The sequence below is a fragment of the Coturnix japonica genome, chromosome Z (genome assembly GCF_001577835.2).
Source record: "Coturnix japonica isolate 7356 chromosome Z, Coturnix japonica 2.1, whole genome shotgun sequence".
Classification (NCBI taxonomy): domain Eukaryota; kingdom Metazoa; phylum Chordata; class Aves; order Galliformes; family Phasianidae; genus Coturnix; species Coturnix japonica.
In genome coordinates, this window is record NC_029547.1 from 30,270,048 (window position 1) to 30,289,345 (window position 19,298).

General features: G+C 41.4%; 2 protein-coding genes across 8 annotated transcripts in view; both read right to left on the bottom strand.

Annotated features, from left to right (window-relative positions):
• The window catches only part of LOC107306164 (stabilizer of axonemal microtubules 1), a 38,833-nt gene extending 34,814 nt beyond the window's left edge, over window positions 1-4,019 (bottom strand). For 2 of the 6 annotated variants that reach the window (XM_032441215.1, XM_032441216.1), the window contains exons 1-5: window positions 3,770-4,014; window positions 3,453-3,548; window positions 2,694-2,772; window positions 1,468-1,597; window positions 727-874 (exon numbers count right to left, since the gene is read on the bottom strand). In XM_032441215.1, the coding sequence (XP_032297106.1) occupies window positions 727-874; window positions 1,468-1,597; window positions 2,694-2,772; window positions 3,453-3,548; window positions 3,770-3,909 (593 nt within the window). In that variant the 5' untranslated portion in view covers window positions 3,910-4,014. Of the gene's footprint in view, window positions 1-726; window positions 875-1,467; window positions 1,604-2,693; window positions 2,773-3,452; window positions 3,549-3,769 lie in introns of those variants that run through there. The other 4 variants (XM_015849064.2, XM_032441218.1, XM_032441220.1 and 1 more) reach the window with 4 other exon arrangements.
• A 1,274-nt stretch (window positions 4,020-5,293) lies between these two features.
• On the bottom strand, window positions 5,294-18,446 carry PLIN2 (perilipin 2). Of its 2 annotated transcripts, XM_015849072.2 has the most exons (9): window positions 18,323-18,446; window positions 15,689-15,746; window positions 15,404-15,599; window positions 14,686-14,768; window positions 13,880-14,165; window positions 13,401-13,585; window positions 12,588-12,722; window positions 11,602-11,892; window positions 5,294-5,515 (listed from the first exon to the last, which is right to left on the bottom strand). In XM_015849072.2, exons 2-9 carry the CDS (start codon window positions 15,716-15,718, stop codon window positions 5,381-5,383), a joined length of 1,341 nt encoding a protein of 446 aa, XP_015704558.1. In that variant the 5' UTR covers window positions 15,719-15,746; window positions 18,323-18,446; the 3' UTR covers window positions 5,294-5,380. The 2 variants fall into 2 exon arrangements, with proteins under 2 accessions (XP_015704558.1, XP_015704559.1); XM_015849073.1 differs by lacking the exon at window positions 5,294-5,515 and having other exon boundaries at window positions 9,492-11,892.
• Between the last annotated feature and the right edge of the window lie 852 nt (window positions 18,447-19,298).

The window sequence follows — 19,298 nt, forward strand, 5'->3', positions numbered from 1 at the left end:
CTGCTCTTTCACCTACATTGCAATCCCTCCTCCTGTTCTGCTCTTCCCTAAAAAGCTTGATTCTGCTCACTGCACCTCTCCAATCATGTGAAGTATTTCACCTAAACACTGTGAAATTAAATTACATTATACAGACACATTAAGTTACATTGTGTCTGTATACAGAGCTCTTTTTATTTCTTACCTAACTGGGAGCACTTATCATAAGAAAGAATAAATCACTGAACATCCCAAGTTAAAAGGGACCCCAAGGATCACTGAGTCCAAATCTCAGCTCCATGCAGCACCACCCAAAATTAAAAAAAAAACACATATTTGACAGTGTTAGATAAAGGAAGAACAGCAAATTTTGGTGAATTAACTAAGAGTTATGCAAATAAAATGCATGTACCCTACACCATAAAGCAAAGACTACACATTATATCCTGCTACTGTTATCTTCCCATGTAAGATCCTTCAAGTAGCGCTACACATGCTGAATTGCATACTCATTTTTAGTGACCAGTAGTTGCATCTTCCAATACACAGCACCTCCTAACTGAAGAAGTAATTTTCTACAAACAATATATTAAAATTAATTAGTTAAAGGAGACAAATGGGAAGAAAAGTAATGAATTCAGCACAATGCACAAAGGAAGTGAAATACATCCTGCTCAAATCCTTTCAAAAGCACACACAAAAAGTAAGCTTTTATGAAAATACTGTTTCTTTAAATGCGTTACTCACGAAGATGTTTTGTCATATTTTCGGATGACACAATTCTTCCTCAGTAAAATCTGCAGAAGTTCATTACACGCCACTCTGCATCTTTTATTTGCCTCACAGTTACCCTTATGACTCAAGCGTACATCTCCAACAAAAGATTTATTGCTGCCTAAAAGAAAATTAATATTTGGATTGCATGGCTCACTTTTAGCAAACAGACAACTTTCTAGTCTCCCTAGTTTTAATTAAGAGAACCACACATAAGGCTGCCTATTTACTAAAGCAGATAATACAGTATACCATCTTTTTTGACAGTTTTTCTCCATTGTGTACATTTGCCCTCCTTCCCTCTCACACCTATTTCCTGTTCCTTATGCCAAGAAAAAGAAAAAATGCCTAGAACACATAGCCAAGATCCCTTAGAATCCCTCAAGTTGTGGAAAAAAAATAAAAAATTAAAAATTAAAAACAAAACAAACAACAAAAAAAAAAAAAACAACAAACACTTTTGGAGTAAATAATCATGTGCATGCACAGACAACATTATGTAAATGAACCTAGGACCAAGATCTGCAAAGTAACAGTAAGCCACACAACCTGTATTGTTCTGTGAGCTCTATGTAAGCACACAGCAACTCTGTGAAATATTTTGGACTAAGCAACAGATAGAGACCTACTCTCAGCCTTTGGCATACATTCAGGACTTCACAGATTAATCATCAGTGATAAACAAAATAAGGTTACTTTTCCATGACAGCTTACCTGCAGAGTTCCTTCTCATAACTTCAATTACTATATATCTTGCAAATCGATACATTAGATGAACAAATGTTCTACCAGAAGGACAAAGAAGTGAACCTCCAACTTTAGGAATACCACTTCCCTCTTTATCCTAGATATAAAATTGATTTTAAACATACAATTAGCCAAGGAAATAACAGCTATAAACAGACAACAAACATATTTGTTCAAACAGCACAGAAGAACTTCATTGGACTTGCCAGCAAGTAGGATGCAATGGTAATCTGCTTTGTCACTATATCTGATGATTATTCTAGTTCAAGAAAGAAACTGACATTTTCTGAACATTCTTCCACCACCCTCAGTTCCATACAAAAAAAATTCGTTTCAAGGCAAAGTCTAGTGTTAAGTAAACACCAGAAATTTCTGCCCTTCCTGTTCCTACCAGAAGTCTCTACTTTACAATAACATTCAGGCTTTCCTTCAATTTTTCTGCTGAGACAACTTATCTGTGTACTTTGTTCTACCTTGACCTTATTAAGGTGGGGTTTTTTTTTGTTTTTTTTTGTTTGTTTGTTTTGCTTTTTTGTATAGGTAGTTATCTTCTTGTCCACTGTTACTCGAAATGAAAAGCACTTGAGTACATAACAACCTGATTTCAAGATCTTCTATTAAAACAAACACAGCACAAGAAGGCTTAATAAATCAATGATATCTAAAACAAGAAATTTTGTCTCTTTATAACAGCTCCCTTAAGAAATTACTTTGAAGTCACTTTTACAGCAATAGATACCCTTTCATTTAATTTTTCCAAGTATCTCCCAAGTTAGAGCAAATTAAAAATTACTGAAATTATCAGTTCCTTGTGCTCTTTTAATCTGTTGTAGTTTCCAAAGAAATAAGCAGGAGGCAGTACTTCCAGAGCAACCTCAGTAGACTCATCCATACAAGGATTCTCATACAGGCTTTTGGATTCCTTCTAATACAGGATCTTGTGTGATTCCATAACCACCAAATATGATCAACCAGAACCAATACATAGCAGTTTTTGGATCCAAGATTCAACCTCTGTTGTAACACAACTTTTACTGAGGAAGGATATATGACACACTACATGAAGTAAGGCACCAGTTAAAACCTACTCCTTTGACTTAAAACTCAGTTATGTTCCTTCAGAACAAACAACAAGAAAAAAATAATTGTGTCAGAGAAACCAACAATCAGTTTCCACTCTTCATAACACTTACTGAAAGTTCTCCTAGCCATTCGTTGCACTGTTTCCGGAATTCAGAGCTTACATCTTTTCCATCTGAAAGCATTATTTTTCTTTCCATTTTAATGAGGTAACAGGAGAGGAGAGAGAAACAAAAAAATATTTTTTAAATATATATCCAAGTGTTCAGTTACACAGTTCATATGTTGTAAACAAACTTTTTTCTGTGATGCTGTCCAAGAATGATGCATGATGCCCAGACCAGGAATAGCAAGAAGTTTATTAAACAAGACTTTTCTTGATGCTACAATTATGGACTTTCTCATGGAGAGATTTGTCTGTACTTGTTTTAGACTCAGAAAAAGCAATCTAAACGTTTACAGCTTTAGTAACAGCAACCTTACCCCCCAACCCCCCCCCTCCCCAGTTTCTTAAGTGAGTAACACAAAGCAGTTCAGTCATATCAGAAAACATGACACAATTCTCATCACACTGAAGATTTTCAGCAGCAATCAGTTACTTGGGAGAAATTACCCCATGTTTGGTGTGGAAAACAAAAGGCAGAGACTGATTATTTTGCTTCTCTAGAAACAGAAACTTACTAAACTTACCAAAGTACAGCCACCGTATCTAAGGCAAGTTTATAGAGTATTGATAAAAGGGAAATAAATCCACTGAAAACATGAGATTTTCCCACAGTATTCCTCAAGAGATCGCATTTTTCCCCTCATTAACTGCTACACCATATTCTTTATGACACACATAAAACGGACCAAACAAGTTAAACACTGACCTGAAAGTTTTTGCTGCCCGCTTCTTGTCCAGCTTAAAGAACAAGAACTGGACGATAACGTGGAAAGCACCGTAATTAGGTAGGTCAAATGCAGTCCTAAAAGCAGACATACAACCACATGGGAAGGAGCAAAGCAGGCAAGCTTACAGACCGTTTAACCCACCACTTCAGAGTAAGGCAGAACTTATTTTATGTTAAAGTACTACAAATTATAGATTAAATACTGAAGCTACCCAGAGCCCCGGAGGGCCACGGAGAGCCCCCCTGGGAGATACGGAGCCGTACCCTCCTCCACCACGGCCCTCCCTCAGCCTTACACTCCCAGCCGCAGCCTGCCGCCCGACTTTTTCACGGTAGCCGCCCGACTGAAGCCCAGAGCCTGCAGGTAAAGCCAGAGATGTTTCTTCTCCCAGTTCGACGGCGCGGCCATGGTGTGTGGAAGCTGCGGGAACACCATTTACACTTAAGCATCTGCAGAATGGAGCCCGGGCCGCACGCTCCTACGGCAACGACCGCCGCGCCATTTCCCGCTTCCCGCCCAAACTCGCCGCGCCTCAGAGCCGCGAGACCACGCGCGGGCGCTGATTGGGCAGCACCGAGACGGCGGTGACGCAGACGTCGGAGCCCCTTTGGCGCTTTGCATGCTGGGAACTGGAGTTCGGGCACAGTCAGGAGGGGGTGGCGCATGCGCAGAGAAGCCCAGCCGGCGCCGTGCTGCAGGCACAGGGAGAGCGGAGGCCTACGGCGGGGGGAGCGCCGCCAGGCCTGCAGGGGTGGGCTGGTCTATCGGGGCCATTATATAATCTCACCGAGAAAACCAAGTAAAACTCGCACCGACAGCAGGCTGTGCAGTTCAGTCTTTTATTTCAAGGCATTTCGGTGGCCGGACGCGGTCGGGGTGGCGGTGCCAGGCCCATCCCCAGGCGCGCCGCCCCTGCCGCCGCCCGGCCCCGCGCCCAGGCGCGGTGTGATCCCCAGAGAGACGCAGCGAGCTGTGCCCGGCCGGCACCGCTACCGCAGGAAGCGCTGTGTGCGCATCTAGCGCGGGTTCGGCATTTCCTAGCGAATAGTTAACCCAGAGTTGGTTTAATCATGAGAAGATTACCACTGACAACAGAAACACCCCTACCTTCATTTCGCTTTCTTGACTTTTGGTGTTGTTTTTTCTGACCTTTTTCTTATCACAAATCTGCTTCTACTTTACCCTTCTCTATTCCCTCTCCTTTCCCAGTATCTTCCCCCTCCGTTTCCAGCGGCCATTCTTTCTCCTGCTCCGCTCGCTTTTTAAGCATTTGCCCTGTCCTACTTTGAGACATCACAGCAGTCGGCATCAGGATGGCCAGCACTTTTGTATGCAGAAGACAAAGTGAAGAGAAGGAACATCCTGTTGTGAACAAAGCACTCATGCCAAAGGGACCCTTCTCTACGCTGTTAGGACACAGAGCCAAGAAAAATGAACCTGAGAGAATCTGATGGCCAAAGTCTCCTGCCCCTCCCGGCAGCAAAGAGGTAGACGCAGAAGAGATTTTTTGGGGAAGACTGGAAGGAGAAGCTGTGGGGCAAATCCTCATAAACTCCTTTTGTTGGCAGCCCTTTATGCAAAGCACTGGGGTGTTCTCTTGGCTGTTGCCAACTTTATAACATAACAGCTATACAAATAATTAACAAATAGTAGAACACTGGATATGTTTGTTAGGCTATACCTGACTTGTAGAGCAGGAGCTTAACACAAAAGCTAATGAATTAATCTAGCATACAGTCCTTAGGAGTAGTCAGAGTTCTGATGCAGCTAAAAGAAACAGCTCTGAATTAAAAAAAAAAAAAAAAAAAAAGTCCAAAGCTAAGTAGATTCAGCTTTTGCAAGGAGAAATACAAGTTAAACGTGGCAAAAAATACAACGTATCAAAAATACATTTTTCTGTTTCTCTTCATTCAGCTCTTTGCCCTGTCGTGTATGGGCCATTTGTGCGTGAAAAGTCTTGTTGGTCTTCTTCGTCCAAATCCAAGATGTCTGGGATACCATCTGACTCTGAAGACAGGTCTGTAATAGTGAAATCTGGAACCTGTGTAGGAACAAGATTTAAATAAATGTAAAAGTAGAACGAAATAAATGTTGCAGTACTCCTGACTGAGATCATGAGATAAAGATGCTCAGCATTTCTTGAAATCAGACCCAAAATACTGAATAGAGTGAAATATGTTCAGTCACAAACATGTGACTGAAGGACAAATATTAACTTTAAGGCCAAATATTATACAAGCTATAAATCAGTTGCTTAGAAGACAGGATTTTATAGTAGAAGCAGAACAGAGCTAAACAGGCTGGATGAGGCCTTGGACAGCCTGATCTAGCCCAAAGTGTTCCTGCCCACAGCAAGGGTTGGAACTGGATGTCCCTTCCATCCAAACCAGTATTCTGTATTTAGAATGAGTAGGGCACATCTCCATTCTCAGCAAGTAAGTCTGATCAGTTATAATTTTCTCAATAAACTAGGAACAAGATATTTCTACTATTTCTGATCATGCTGATCCTATTGATCATAGTGTAATCAACCTCTCTGACTGAAGCCTGTGCTTTCTTGATTTCCTTAGCACATATGCTATAAGCAGTTAACCCCATTAACGTACTTTAAAGATGTTCACAGTCATGAAACAGTTTTAAACTGGAGTGTACTGGTGCAGCCAAGCAAAACAAGGTTTGTCTCATTATCATTTATCTCAGTTTTAAGCATGCTAAGTTATTTTAAAAGAGAACACATTATTATCTGCACCATTGTAGCCAAAGCAGTGCAAGCTCCTGATGTTATAGGCATGCTTAGGTAAAGGACCTTCACTTTAATATCAGTGCTATATTTATACTCTCATTTCATAGTTGATAAGAATTTGGAATAAACTAGTAAGTCAATGTATGCAACAGAGAATAAGGTCAGATAGGACCCTTCTTCATACCACTCCTCTGAAGGATTCTGGTAGATATTCTTATATGGATTAGCATAAAGCTTACAGAATCCTTGTATGAAATTATGCAAAACGTACTTCAGCTGTTCTGCTCTCTTAGCCTGAACCCACATGTTAATGTCAATATAAACTTAGTTTTGAACTCATACCTTCTTTATCTTGCTATTTTATTTATTTATTTATTTATTTATTTATTTATTTCTGGAGCAGAACCAGTCATAATTCAAGAGTTAGTTCTTATTTTGTTTGCTTTCAGAACAAGAACTTGTCTTCAGTCATCAGAGACTGTATTATCCAAAAAAGATCTATTTTCAGTCATAGTAATTTAACAAAACTTTAACAAAACACTGCATGATACCACCAGCAAGCTGTACATTTAATATTTGCTGATTATGCAAATAATGAGCAGATCATGCTCAAAAAGTAACAAAATTAAGCTCAACATTCTGTTTCTTTGTCTCTTTTTAACCTGCTGCCTTAGAGAAGGGTTATTTTGGATGGTTTGGGTTTTTTTGTTTTCTTTTGCTTTGACTAAAGAGATTTTTATTTTTTAAATGCATAAATGATCTATCAGTTGTTCCTAAATCCTTTCACTATTTCACTAGCTCCATAGTATTACTGTAAGCTTCAGCTTAGAAAATACTACAAAAAGTCATGATCCACAAAACTCAAGAGATTTCAAGAGATTTCCAACTTTTTCCAGCTTTTTGCTGCTATGGACATGCTTGTCAAGCTTCAAGGTTTTTTTTTTGTTGTTGTTGTTGTTTTGTTTGTTTTTTATGAATACTTGTACTTAATACTTTTCAGCCAACGCTGATAAGTAACAATAGAACGATGGGAACTGAAAAGATGAGTTTCAAATAGCATGAGTGGAACAAAATATCCAAAGTCTCTTCCAAGTCAAGCAATTCCATGGTTCTGTAAAACATCACAGCTCTCTAGCCCAAACAAAACCCTTCTGGTTTTTTTTTTTTGTTTTTTTGTTTTTTTTTTAACTAAAAGTATACTAAGTTGATGATTCAAAGTTTCTGTGTAGCGTATCTGAACTGTCTGATACATGCAATAATTAAGAAACAAGTAAAATTACAGGGACAATTTATGAGTAGGCTCTTGTTAATATTATAGGCTTTCCTCCTTCCATTTGAGTTTTCAGCAGTTATTAGAAAGTCAATCATTTTCAGTACACAAGTTTTCAGATACTGCTGCAAAAAATATGAAATTGGAAGATATCTAAGTCATCCTTTAGTGGGCAGCTTAGTACACATTCTTTCAAGCTGTGCTAGAAGTCACGAAAATGTGATCTGAGTGTTGTAATTCCAATAGAATCCAAGGATAATCTAGATTAGCAGCAAGAACATATCCACACAAGTTAGTGTTGCAGTTCATTTCAAGCACCAGTGCTTTCCTCATTAGGAAAAACATAATAATTTAAATCAAAAGACTTGCGTTTGATATAACAACTCAGGATCATATTAATTCATCATTATTTAGCCACAGGTTCCTAACTGCTCAATATTCTGTACACTTGCTTTCTAAGCAAGTTAAAAGAGAAACCACAGTAGAATGATAGAAAATCTTTGTACAGTGTTTTGTACAAAAGACTGTCCGCCCAGACATTAGATAAATATTTAACCAGACATTCCTCTGTTTGTGGACACCAGTTATACTTCAGGTGTAAAAAGTCAAAATAACTTCCACAGAAGCCACACAACAAAACACTGTGAGATGAACATTTCTCAGGACTTTACTGGAATTTTTTTTCCCCATGCTTTCTGTTTTGTCTTCTTGCTGATCATCAGTAAAACTAGTTAACCCTCTAAAAGAGTATGATCCTGCACTGCAACTTAAGGCAGAGCAGGAAGATATTACTGTTGCAGTAATAGCAATTACTACTGTTTATTTCTCACTCCTCAGACAATGAGCCATTTACATATCTTATTTGATTAATCTTTTCAGTATGAAGGTCCACAGCCATATCAGAGCTTTAGAAAATATGCATAAAAATGGGGATTCTTTCCTTTGAATTAACAGCTGCTTGCAGGCCTGATTAGCTCCACTCTGCTCCAAAGCATTGCTACAGAGAACGCATCACGTAACTCTTATTACAAGTGGAGATTAAAAACAACTTGGTCAATTCTTGAAACAGAATTAACTGATGACAGAATTACAAGAGGCTTAACTCGCTCTAGATGGGCAGATATCATGCTGCCTCATATTAACTTAAGACTTAAAAATCCCCATGCAAAATGCAAATATTGAAGGCTGGAAATTTTGGAATACGGACCTCTGTCATTACAATTTTGCTTAATGTATATATTTTTAAACATTCCAAAAGTTCTAGTCCACTCCCATAAGATGGCCAGTCTGTATATGACTTGCTTTAGTGCTCATAACCATACCAGAAAGGAGGTACTGCTCCATGTAGAAACATGCTACCTAAATGTACTTTTGACTAGGCAAAAGACTTACTCTGAACTCCAGTTTTGCACCACACTATTTGATGACCTCTTTGAAACCAAGACCATCGCTGCTACATTAAATGACCGCAATGCATAGAGCATAAGATTTACTTGGAGAGTTTTAAACCACGGAAGCTGATTTCTGAATAACAGTCATTTTCTTCCACAGCAAGGAATCACAAGACTTGCAGGTGAACAATTCAAAAGTCTTAAGTATTAAATCCATATCAGTCAATTTCAAAAGAGGGCACATAAAGAAATAATTTATACTGGTCATAGGGATAAAGCATTCAAAGCTGGGAGTCTCAGACAACACCTAAAGTGAAGAGAATGTTGACTTTTGTCTATATCCTTTTTAATCACTGTAAGACCATCTGCAAGTTCACAGCCTAGATCATTAAAGGCAGATAACAGTAAGCACCAAGAAAACACAGCAGTAAAGCAAAGACTGAATGGAAGGGTATACAAGAACTCAAAAGGAGGAAGGAAATGCTACAAGACATTACTTATCTATACACATATACACACACACAGACACATTTTTAATGTCTACTTGCAAGCTTGAGAAGAGTCACAGAACAGCAAGTTACATGTTTTGCACACCACTCAAACGGAGACAGACTTTGGCTGCTAAAGCATTTATTACTAAGGTACAAAATGGATTACAAAACGTTGGCTACAAAACAAAAAGCATACAACGGCAGGCACCTGGGTACAAACAGCATGAATCTCATCTTTATACCATGTTAAGAAAAATACACTTTGATAATGATTTAGTCAAGTTGCTGTGTAATACAATTATACTGTTAGTAAGAGCACTGGCACAGCATTTAACTCCAGCTGACTCAGTCAGAAACCCCACTTTCTGCTATGGATTTCTGCGCTTATTTTCATGAATTAGGTAGCAGTTAATTTAAGACAGTCAGATACAAAATAATAATCAAATGCATAATCTGCAGCAAATATGGAATTTAAGTATACTTAGCTTGAATGCAAAGCTTTTAAATGCATTTCATAGCATGTAAGGCTATTACGTACTGGACTTCTGCAAGGCTTTTGACATGGTTTCCCATCAAATCCTTATCTCTAAATTGGAGAGATATGGATTTGAAGGGTGGACTATTTGGTAGATAAGGACTTGGTTGGAAGGCCACAACTAGAGTGTTATGGTCAATGGCTTTCTATCCAGGTGAAGGCCAGCAATGGGTGGTGTTCCCCAGGGGTTTGTCTTGGGACCAGTACTTTTTAAAATCTCTATGAACTATACAGATGATTGGATCAAGTGTACCCTCAGCAAGTTTGCTGGTGGCACCAAGCTGTGTGGTGCAGTTGATAATGGTAGAAGGAAGGCATGCCATCCAGAGGGACCTTGACAAACTCTAAAGGCAGGCCTCTGTGAACTTCAAGTACAAAGTAACCCCGGTGGCGCAGTGGTAGTAATGCCACGTTGCAACACTGGAGGCCCGGGTTCAAATCCCCCCTGTGGCGCAAGTGGTAGAAGTGCCGCTCTGCTACACAGGAGGCTCAATCTCAAATCCTGGGGGTTGGACTCGATGATCTCTAAGGTCCCTTCCAACCCGCACAAGACTGTGATATGTATACAGTCTGGGAGAACTTTCTGAGAGTAGCCCTGTTGAGGATTGAGGGATCCTGTTAGATGAGAAAATTTAACATGAGCCAACAGCATGCACTTGCAGGCCAACAGTACCCTGGGCTACATCAGAAAGGAGGTGGCCAGCTGGGTGAGAGAGGTGAGCATCCCCCTCTGCTCCGCCCTTATGAGGCCCCATCTGGAGTACTGCATCCAGGTCTGGGGCCACAAGCACAGAAAAGATACTGGGCTTATGGAGAGGGTCTGGAGGAGGGAAACAAGGATGATCAGAGGGTGGGAACACCTCTCACACTAAGACAGGCTGAAGAGGCTGGACTTGGGGCTGTGGAGAGACTTCGTTATGGCCTACCAATACTTAAAGGGGGATTATAAACAGAATTTAACTTTTTTTTTTTTTTTTTTTTAAATACACCAGTAGACAGTGATAGAAAAAGAGGGAGTGGTTTCAAACTAAAGAAGGGAATATTTAGAGCAGATGTCAGGAGATGTTTTTCCACTGAGAGGGTGAGTGAGGCCCTGGAACAGGTTGTCCAGAGGTCATGGATGACCCATCCCTGGAGGCATTCAAGGCCAAGCTGGATGGGACCCTGGGCAACTTCACCCAGTGCTTGATCTACCAGTTGGCAACCTGTCCTGCAGCAAAGGGCTGGCAACCTGGCGATGCTTGAAGACCTTTCCAACCCAAGCCATTCTGAGATTATTCTGACAAGAAATTAAACATCAAATGAAACGCCTTTGTGATATAACTAATTTAGAATAAAATGATTAGCGCCATTAATAAGCAAGGTGAGGTTTCTTGACTTTACAGTCAAACAAGGCATCCTGACAACTGTAAGCTGCCAATTTTCAGGCACTTAATCACATGTTTGTTTTAGAATAGCTTTACAACTCATTTGTTGGAGTGTCTCTTCACACAACTCCAAGTTTTTTCTCCAAGGCTTTTTGACAGCTACAGTTGTTAAACATCACTTGTTTGGCCAGTCTGCAGGATACACACATGCTGTGCAGTTTACTCAGTATTGTGTTCAAGCTGTTTGTCTTCCTGGCTGGAATTTCTCTCCCCTTCACCCTCGTTCTCAGCATGCTGAGTGCCAGGCAGTTGCGGGTAAAAGGGACCTACCAGCCAGTTGAGCGGTGTGTTGTTAACAAGATAATCCATCACATCATCCAGAGACTCCTTCATTTTCTTCAGCTGTCCTTTGCTAGTAGTAAGAAAGGTGTCTGAAAGTTCCTGGAAGGAGGATGCTGATCGGAAGATTTCATAGACATCACCAGCCATTGAGCGAACACTGTTAACCTGATCCTGCACACTCTGTGGCAGCCCTTGTATGCTTGAAACCAGTGTGAGGCAGGTGGTCTGAAGCTGCTGAGTGAGACTCTGAGCAATAGCTAGAGTTCTTGACTCAATGTGCTAAAAATAAAAGCATGACAGCCCATCAGTATATTTTTAATGACTATAACTAGCTTCATGTTGCTCAAGAGACAAGGGAGAACAAAAAGGAAAGAGGATAAAGAAGACAATGTAGTAATGTTTAAGAACCAAGAGTTAGACAAAACTTGAAAGTACTTGACTTCTTTAAAAGTTCAAGTACTTTATGGAACAGAAACATTGATAGCTTCTTCCTAGCAACAGATAAGCAAGCTCTTGCTTCATCTCTGGATAAGAAATCACAGCAAGTAAATACATTCTAATCAATAAGATACTGTTCAAAGCTACATGACTCTATTCCTCAGACTGCTTTATATTAAGAAACTGCTATTTCTGGTCTGGCCATATAAGGGAATCCTAGCTGATTTAGATACAGATATCTAAACAAGCTCAGATGTTGAGCAGAAGGACTTTTTTTTTTACTTTTTTTTTTTTTGGGGGGGGGGGGGGAAGACGATTAATCCAGTAGTGCTTGCAGAAAAGCAGGCTTGTTTATGAGTCAGTAATTCACAGTAATCACTAGTAGTTGTCCTGGGCTTCAGCATTCAGATTTCATATTTGCTCCTAAGTATTCTGTGCTGTTAGAATGTTGTGCACTATACAGACTTTTAGTTTGCCAATATTACCGTGACAGTATGCAATGCATTCATTTCTAGTTTACATTGATGTCTATTTACCTCAGCACTATGCGATTCATCACCATCATTTTGACCTGTATTTTTCTTCCATTCTACCCAGGATTGATAAAGCTTTTCCTGAGCACCAAGAAGTTTCTGATTGGCACTATTCATGTTCTTTCTGGCATACTCGATCTGAAATACAGCCAAACAAGGAAGTAAAGAAAGAGTCCAAAACAGTTTCATTAGGGCTTTGTAACCCTCTGAGCATCTGAAGTACACAATAAGTGATTTTAGGGAAATGTAGCACTCTGCTTCTCTTCAAAGAGAAAGCTGGAAGCAGTTTACCTTTCTCTCTACTTGAACTACTTTACACTCCCCCACTGACCCTCTACACAAAGGAGTTGGAAGTACATAGAATACCATAACTTTATGTACAGTTCCTACTGTACATAAAGGTATGTAGATCAGATTACTGAAATACCCAGGAATGCTTAAACACCCACAGCAAGAAGAGCAAGCCCATGAAGCATCTTTTTTAAAATACAGAGGAATTAGTTTAAGCACTAAAGTGTTCCCAAATTGCAAGACACTTTCTTCACTATGTTGTATCAAAACAGTAATATCTCTCTCAACATCTTGTTTCTATTTCTGCAGTGCTCAAAATTAAGAGCAGCTGGTAGTTTGTTTGCAGATCAGTTTGATTTAGGACCTTTTCTGTCTGGTTGTGAAAAGCACCAAATGTGAAGCTCTTAATATTTTGAAAATGCATTTAATCAGGGAGCAATCCCATTTTCCCATGTCGCTTTTCTCATTACTCTAACTCTACACCAACATTTCCATTTTATACCTAAAGTGAAAGCTTAAACTCACCAGACTAACAGTGTTGTGGAGCTGAGAAATTGTCTCCTGGCTTTTTTGTTTAGCATCTCTCACTTTGTTTAAGGCTTGTTGGTAGGCACGTGCACGGAACTTTGAAGACAGAGATCCTAGTCGAACATAGTAACTTGGCTTTTGAACTCCAACTTCAAAACCTTCAACTTTTGCAGCTTCTCTTTCTGGGTAATTGGAAAGAAAGCAGATTGACCCGTGGAAGAAAGTTTTAGATGTGTGCAACAACTCTGTTCATTTAGTAACAACTGAACAATGGACTTGCTCACAGTCTTAACTAGAGTTTTAGTTGATAGAATTCTAAAGTATAGGAGCCTAACATTCATTCTGCTTGACTGTCTATCAACAGGGCAGTTTGGGAAGCACATGTCCTCCCTCCACTGTGAGTCAGTAAACAAATGATTGCTTATTTTTCTCCAGTATAAGTATACCAACAAATATAAACCTTGAATTGGCCTTACCTAGTTCTGCTTCTGTAAGTGGGAGATACTGGTCTACAAGGGTCTCTGATTTAGTGAGAGCACTGTCCATTCCACTGCTCATCATTTGCACCACACGACTTCCCAAAACAGTGTTAATGCCTCCATTGACAACAGATTTAGTCATTTCTACACTGTCTTGCACTGCTTCTTTAGTCTTGCCCACAACTCCAGTTATTTTGTGAGCAACAGTTTCCTTGGCACCAGTCACAGTGGTTGTTACAGCTTCTCTGGCTCCAACAACTACACCCTTAGCATTGGCAACAACCTGCCAAAGAAAACAGGTTAGTACACAAAAACAAATAAAATCTCCAAGGGAGAGCTACATAACCCCAGAAACAATTATGTTAAAGCTTTTATTAGTCTCAATTACCTAAGAGTAAACTGCATTAAAAGCATACAGATGAGACAAAAAAAAATTTTATATATATGACTATCACACAGCCTTCAGCTCAAAACCCGTCAGTAATGCAAATCACATATCCTGCTTCACATTGCACAGGAAAAAATACTCAAAAAAAAAATAGATGCCCACCAGGGAAGAGTAGCTACACCTATGTCAAACAGTGGGCTAACATCTTTTAAAGAAAAAAAAAAAACCCCAAGGCTTAGTGATCTTCCAAAAATCAAGAAGTTCTTCTACAGGAACACCCTCTAGCTTCTCATGGCTTCTAATCTGTGAAGCAAGTGTGGTTTATAGAAACTCTTCTTGCACTTTTAGAGACAACATAAATTACAAACAACATACACACTCTTCTGCTTAGTACACAAACATGGAAATGACTTACCTTGTCAGTGGGTTGATTCAGAATAGGAAGTCTCTCTTCAATTTTATCAAGACCTATACATGCATAGTTGTTGGCAACCACAACTATAGAAGAAATAATAATTGATTAAAGATTTTTGTTTGCCTTAATTCCAACTGATATTTCTTCTTGAAGTGGATCTCATGCAACAGCAAACTTAGAATAGTTTGTCCCCACTTTCAGTGAGATTTGAGGCAACTAAGCCTCAAAAAGAAGGCAGCTTTTACCATGAGGTAAGCAAACCCACTTGCTGACAAAAGGTCTTTTCTTAGACCTTACAAGCAACTGTTTCAACAAGCTCAGGCACAAGGCCTTCTGCCAGAGTTAGGAAACTAAGGGTCCTAGTTACAACAGTCTTATTTAAATTTAGCAACTGTGTGACAAGAGAGAAAGCACAAAGTAGCACTTGAAAGTAGGTGAAAGGTGAGGAAGGTGTTGAGCAAGACTACCTAATCAGCCTTGCAAGTCAAGAGGAGCCAGTCAGTTCAGTGTTAAAAAAGCTTGAATCTGCTTAGCATCTGGAATTCCCCCTCCCAAAAATCGTACACATTATGTAATCAGCTACATCAGTTTCTCAACAAGCAATGCAACAGGCTGAGCCAGCTCAAAATCAGAGCAACCATGCTAAACTGTAAGAACATCTGTATATTAAAAACAATCAGCAGAATTAAAGTTATCAGTAACGCTGTATTAGCCTTACTTTGTGGTTCCAGTTTCTGGATGATAGGCATAGCACTAGTCATGGCTACTGAAGTAATTGTCTTCACTCCTTTCTCAGCTATCTCACATACTGACTTCAAATAGGGATGGTTATCCTTCGTGGTGATGTAGGCTGTAGACACCATATCATAGGTGGAGCTCACCAAAGGAAGGTTTGCTACCCTCGACACAATGTTCTGATTGAAAAGAAAGAGATTAGTTTACTCATTTTTCTAAGCAAACAGTTAAAGAAAAACAAACACTTAATGGGCTAACTTGAACTTACCTGTTGTGGATCAATTGCTGCTAATGCCATTTTTTTCAGGTCTTGAATCTTACACAGCCTGTGAGAGGAGCATATCAGAGTTAGCATATCCTCATAAACAATCTAAACAGCAGGCTTTCAAACTGACAATTCTTCTGTTATCACCCCAAAGATAAAGAGGATTAAAGATGGGCACTTTCTTGCAAGCAAGAGCTATATTTCACCATATTAATTTGAAGTTTAAAAGCTTTGTTTCTTAAGTGCTCTCTTTGGGTTAGGCAATACAAGTAGGACACAGGCTTGGGGCAGAGTGGCTGTAAGATACATATGGAAGAAATGGACCTGAAGTTTTGGTAGATGCTTGGCAAAACATGAACCACGATGAGACATCATTCAAAAAGGAAAAAAACAAAACAACCTTTGTCTCAAAGATTGCTGTGGAATGCAAGGACAACTGGAGATATCTCTGTGTGTGTTCCCAGAATCACAGAACATCACAGCACTGTGGGGGGAGCCATCTCTGCATTCATATGATGAGCCCTTGCTATTTGCTATCTTTTTTTCCTTATCACTTTCTTCATCCTTCTTCCCATCCCCAGGCTTAGCTAACCAAGATTTCAATAACAAACTGGTTGGGATTCATTCTGAGTCTTTAACTCATGTTAGGTATACATATCACAAACCTTGTTTCTGATAATTGAAGCAAGACAGACAGTAGTGTGTCCAGATAGCCAAGAATGTCAATGGCATCCTGGCCTGTATCAGAAACAGTGCTCCCAGTAGAAGCAGGGAAGTGACCATTTCCCTGTCAGCTCTGGTGAGGCTGCACCTCAGGAACTATGTTCAGTTTTGGACCCCTCACTATAAGAAAGACATTGAGGCCATGGAGCATGCCCAGAGAAGGGCAACAAAGCTGGAGAAGGGTCTGAAGCACACGTCTTGCAGGAAACTGCTGAGGAAACTGGGAATGTTTAGTATGGAGAAGAGGTGGCTCAGGTGAGACCTTGCAGCTCTTTACACAGTACATGAAAGGCACTTGTGGCAAGGAGGGAGTCAGCCTCTTCTCCTGTATAATTAGCAATAGGACTAGAGAGGATGAACACAAGTTGCACAACAGGGGAGTTCAGATTAGACATTAGGAGCATTTCCTCTCAGGAAGAGCAGCCAGATCCTGGAATGGCTGCACAGGGAAGTAGCTGAATCACCGTCCCTGGATATGTTCAAGAAGCACTTAGATGTTGTGCTAAGGGACGTGGTTTAGTGGGGAAATATTGGTCATAGGTGGACAGTTGGACTGGATGATCTTTGAGGCCTTTTCCAGCCCTGGTAATTCTGTGATTCTATGACACACAACAGATAGAAATTTAATTACAGTTCATCAGAGAAATGTAAAAGAAAATATGACATGTGGATTAACTTTTCACTTTTCAACAAGAAATGCACATAATTGGTCCTAACTGTAAAGCCAGTTTGGAAGAAAAGCCACATAGTTGTTCTTAAGCTAACAGTCCACTAAACTTCTAATTTCAGATGTCTGAAAGAGGGATGAAGAATCTGGCATGAGTAGCTTTACTTATTACTCACTCCAGTTAGCATAACTGAATCAAGTTTGAAATGGGAACCATCATTGTAACCCAGTTCTTGAGAACATTTGGAAGACTGCAAAGAACCACGAATAACGTCAGCATAATTCTCACTCAAGTTACACCACCAGAGGCTCACACTGTTCACCTTGCTCACAAGTTGCCTTCCTATGACATCCAGAACACTGACTTTTCCATGACACAACTCAGTCTTTCTTTATTATTAAGCTTAGAATTGCTTACTAGCAAGTCCAGTCTAAAACAGCCTATGGAGAGCTGTCAGCAAGCCTACAGTATTCTATTACTTTCCAACACGCACTCCCATGGAGAAAACACTAGTAGCTCTTCCCATTCATTAAACACAGAAAAGGAAACAGATACTGCAGTATCACATAGGAACTCAAGGTGTTCTCATTATCATCCTGTGAATGCAAAGTGAATGCACTAAATCTGCCATGATGCACCCTTTGCTCTTACGGCTCCACACAGTACTTCTCAACTTCCAGAAGAGCCCACATGAACAAAAGGCAAGAGAATGACATGCAAGAAGATGCAGCAACACGCAGTTCAGACAGCTCTGTCGAAGAGCCCAGCAGTTTTTCTTTTCACCCTTATGAAAGCATCGGGACGCTGTAACTTTCTCCTCTGGGAGAAATACAACTCCTTCCCGTTACACGATGGAGAACTACAAAGGCGTGCTGTTGAAGCCTCCATTAGGCCTGCCCACAAAGGCAGCGCAGAAGCTCGGGACCCGCACCCCTCCACAGCGGGGAAGGGGCCAGATCACCCTCACCGCGGGGCCGGGACGTACACAGGGGCGGTACGCCGGTGGAGAGCAGCGAACACAGCGAACATAGCGAACACAGCGAGCAGCGGCCGGGCTCCCGCCGCCCGCGGGGGCAGCAGAGTGGCTGAGGCGATGACGGAGGCAGCGGGGGCGGCCCCGCGGCGCGGGAAGCCGCAACCCCCGGCGAGACCGACAGGCAGCCACCGAGCTCAGCCATGTTGCGGAGCCGGCATCGAGGTCGCCGAGGGCTCCCGCAGCCTCAGCCGAGAACCGGGCGGTACTCACCGGGGGAGAAATGCGCCGTCACAGATACCGCTCCGGAGCTCACGCGCCGCCGCAGGGTGCGGAGGCCGGGCCGCGTCCCTCTTTTTATGGGGAGCGGCCGCCGTTGGCCGCGCGCCCCTCCGCTCTCGCGAGAGCAACGCCTCCCCGTGCCGCGCGTCACCACCGCGCTGCACCCCGCCCGCCAACGGGCGGTGCCGGCCCTCCTCGTCGGCTCCACAGTGAGCGGTCCTGTGGCGCCGGGCGATGGAGGGCGGTTGTTCACCAGCAGGCCTGGGGAGCTGAATTAATTACCCGTGTTGCAATCGAGCGTCTCAGCAGGAGGGTAGATTCTAATAGAGGAAGCAGCCCATCAGACCTCTGGCCAGGCACAGGGTCCTCAGAGAGCGGAGCCAGGAGAGGACAAGTTACAGAGTCACATTTGTCCATTTGGGCAGGGAATACAGCAAGAGGTTGGGCTTCACTAGTCTGAAATCAGGAACTACCGTCCACCTTCCTCCCCACCCAGCACTTGTAACCCAGAGCCACCCTCCTGTGAAAGACGGAACTGTTTTTCTTTTATTGTCTCAAAGCTTGCTTCGTGAGGCCTTTCTGATTATAATACTCTGACTGGCAACTGCTAACTATCTAGGAGGGTGAATGGTGGGTGTTGTTGTGCCACAGTACCTCTGCTTATGATTGCAAAGATAAGCAGAAGCAGGACAAGCAGTCTTCTTCAGGGGTGCAGCTCGAAGGAGCTGACCACTGCAGAAGGCGATAATGCTTGTGCCTGGCAACAAAGGCACCACTCCCTTCTGGCTTATCTGTTGGGCCAGGTATGTCACACCAAACTAAGGAGAAAAACAACCTCACAGAAATGGAGGATAAAAGGCCCTCGCTAAACTGGGGACTTGGGAGACAAACTCCCAAAGACACCTTTGACGGAGAATTCCCTGAGGGGAAAACTTTGTCGGAAGAACCCCGGGACCGGCTTGCTGCG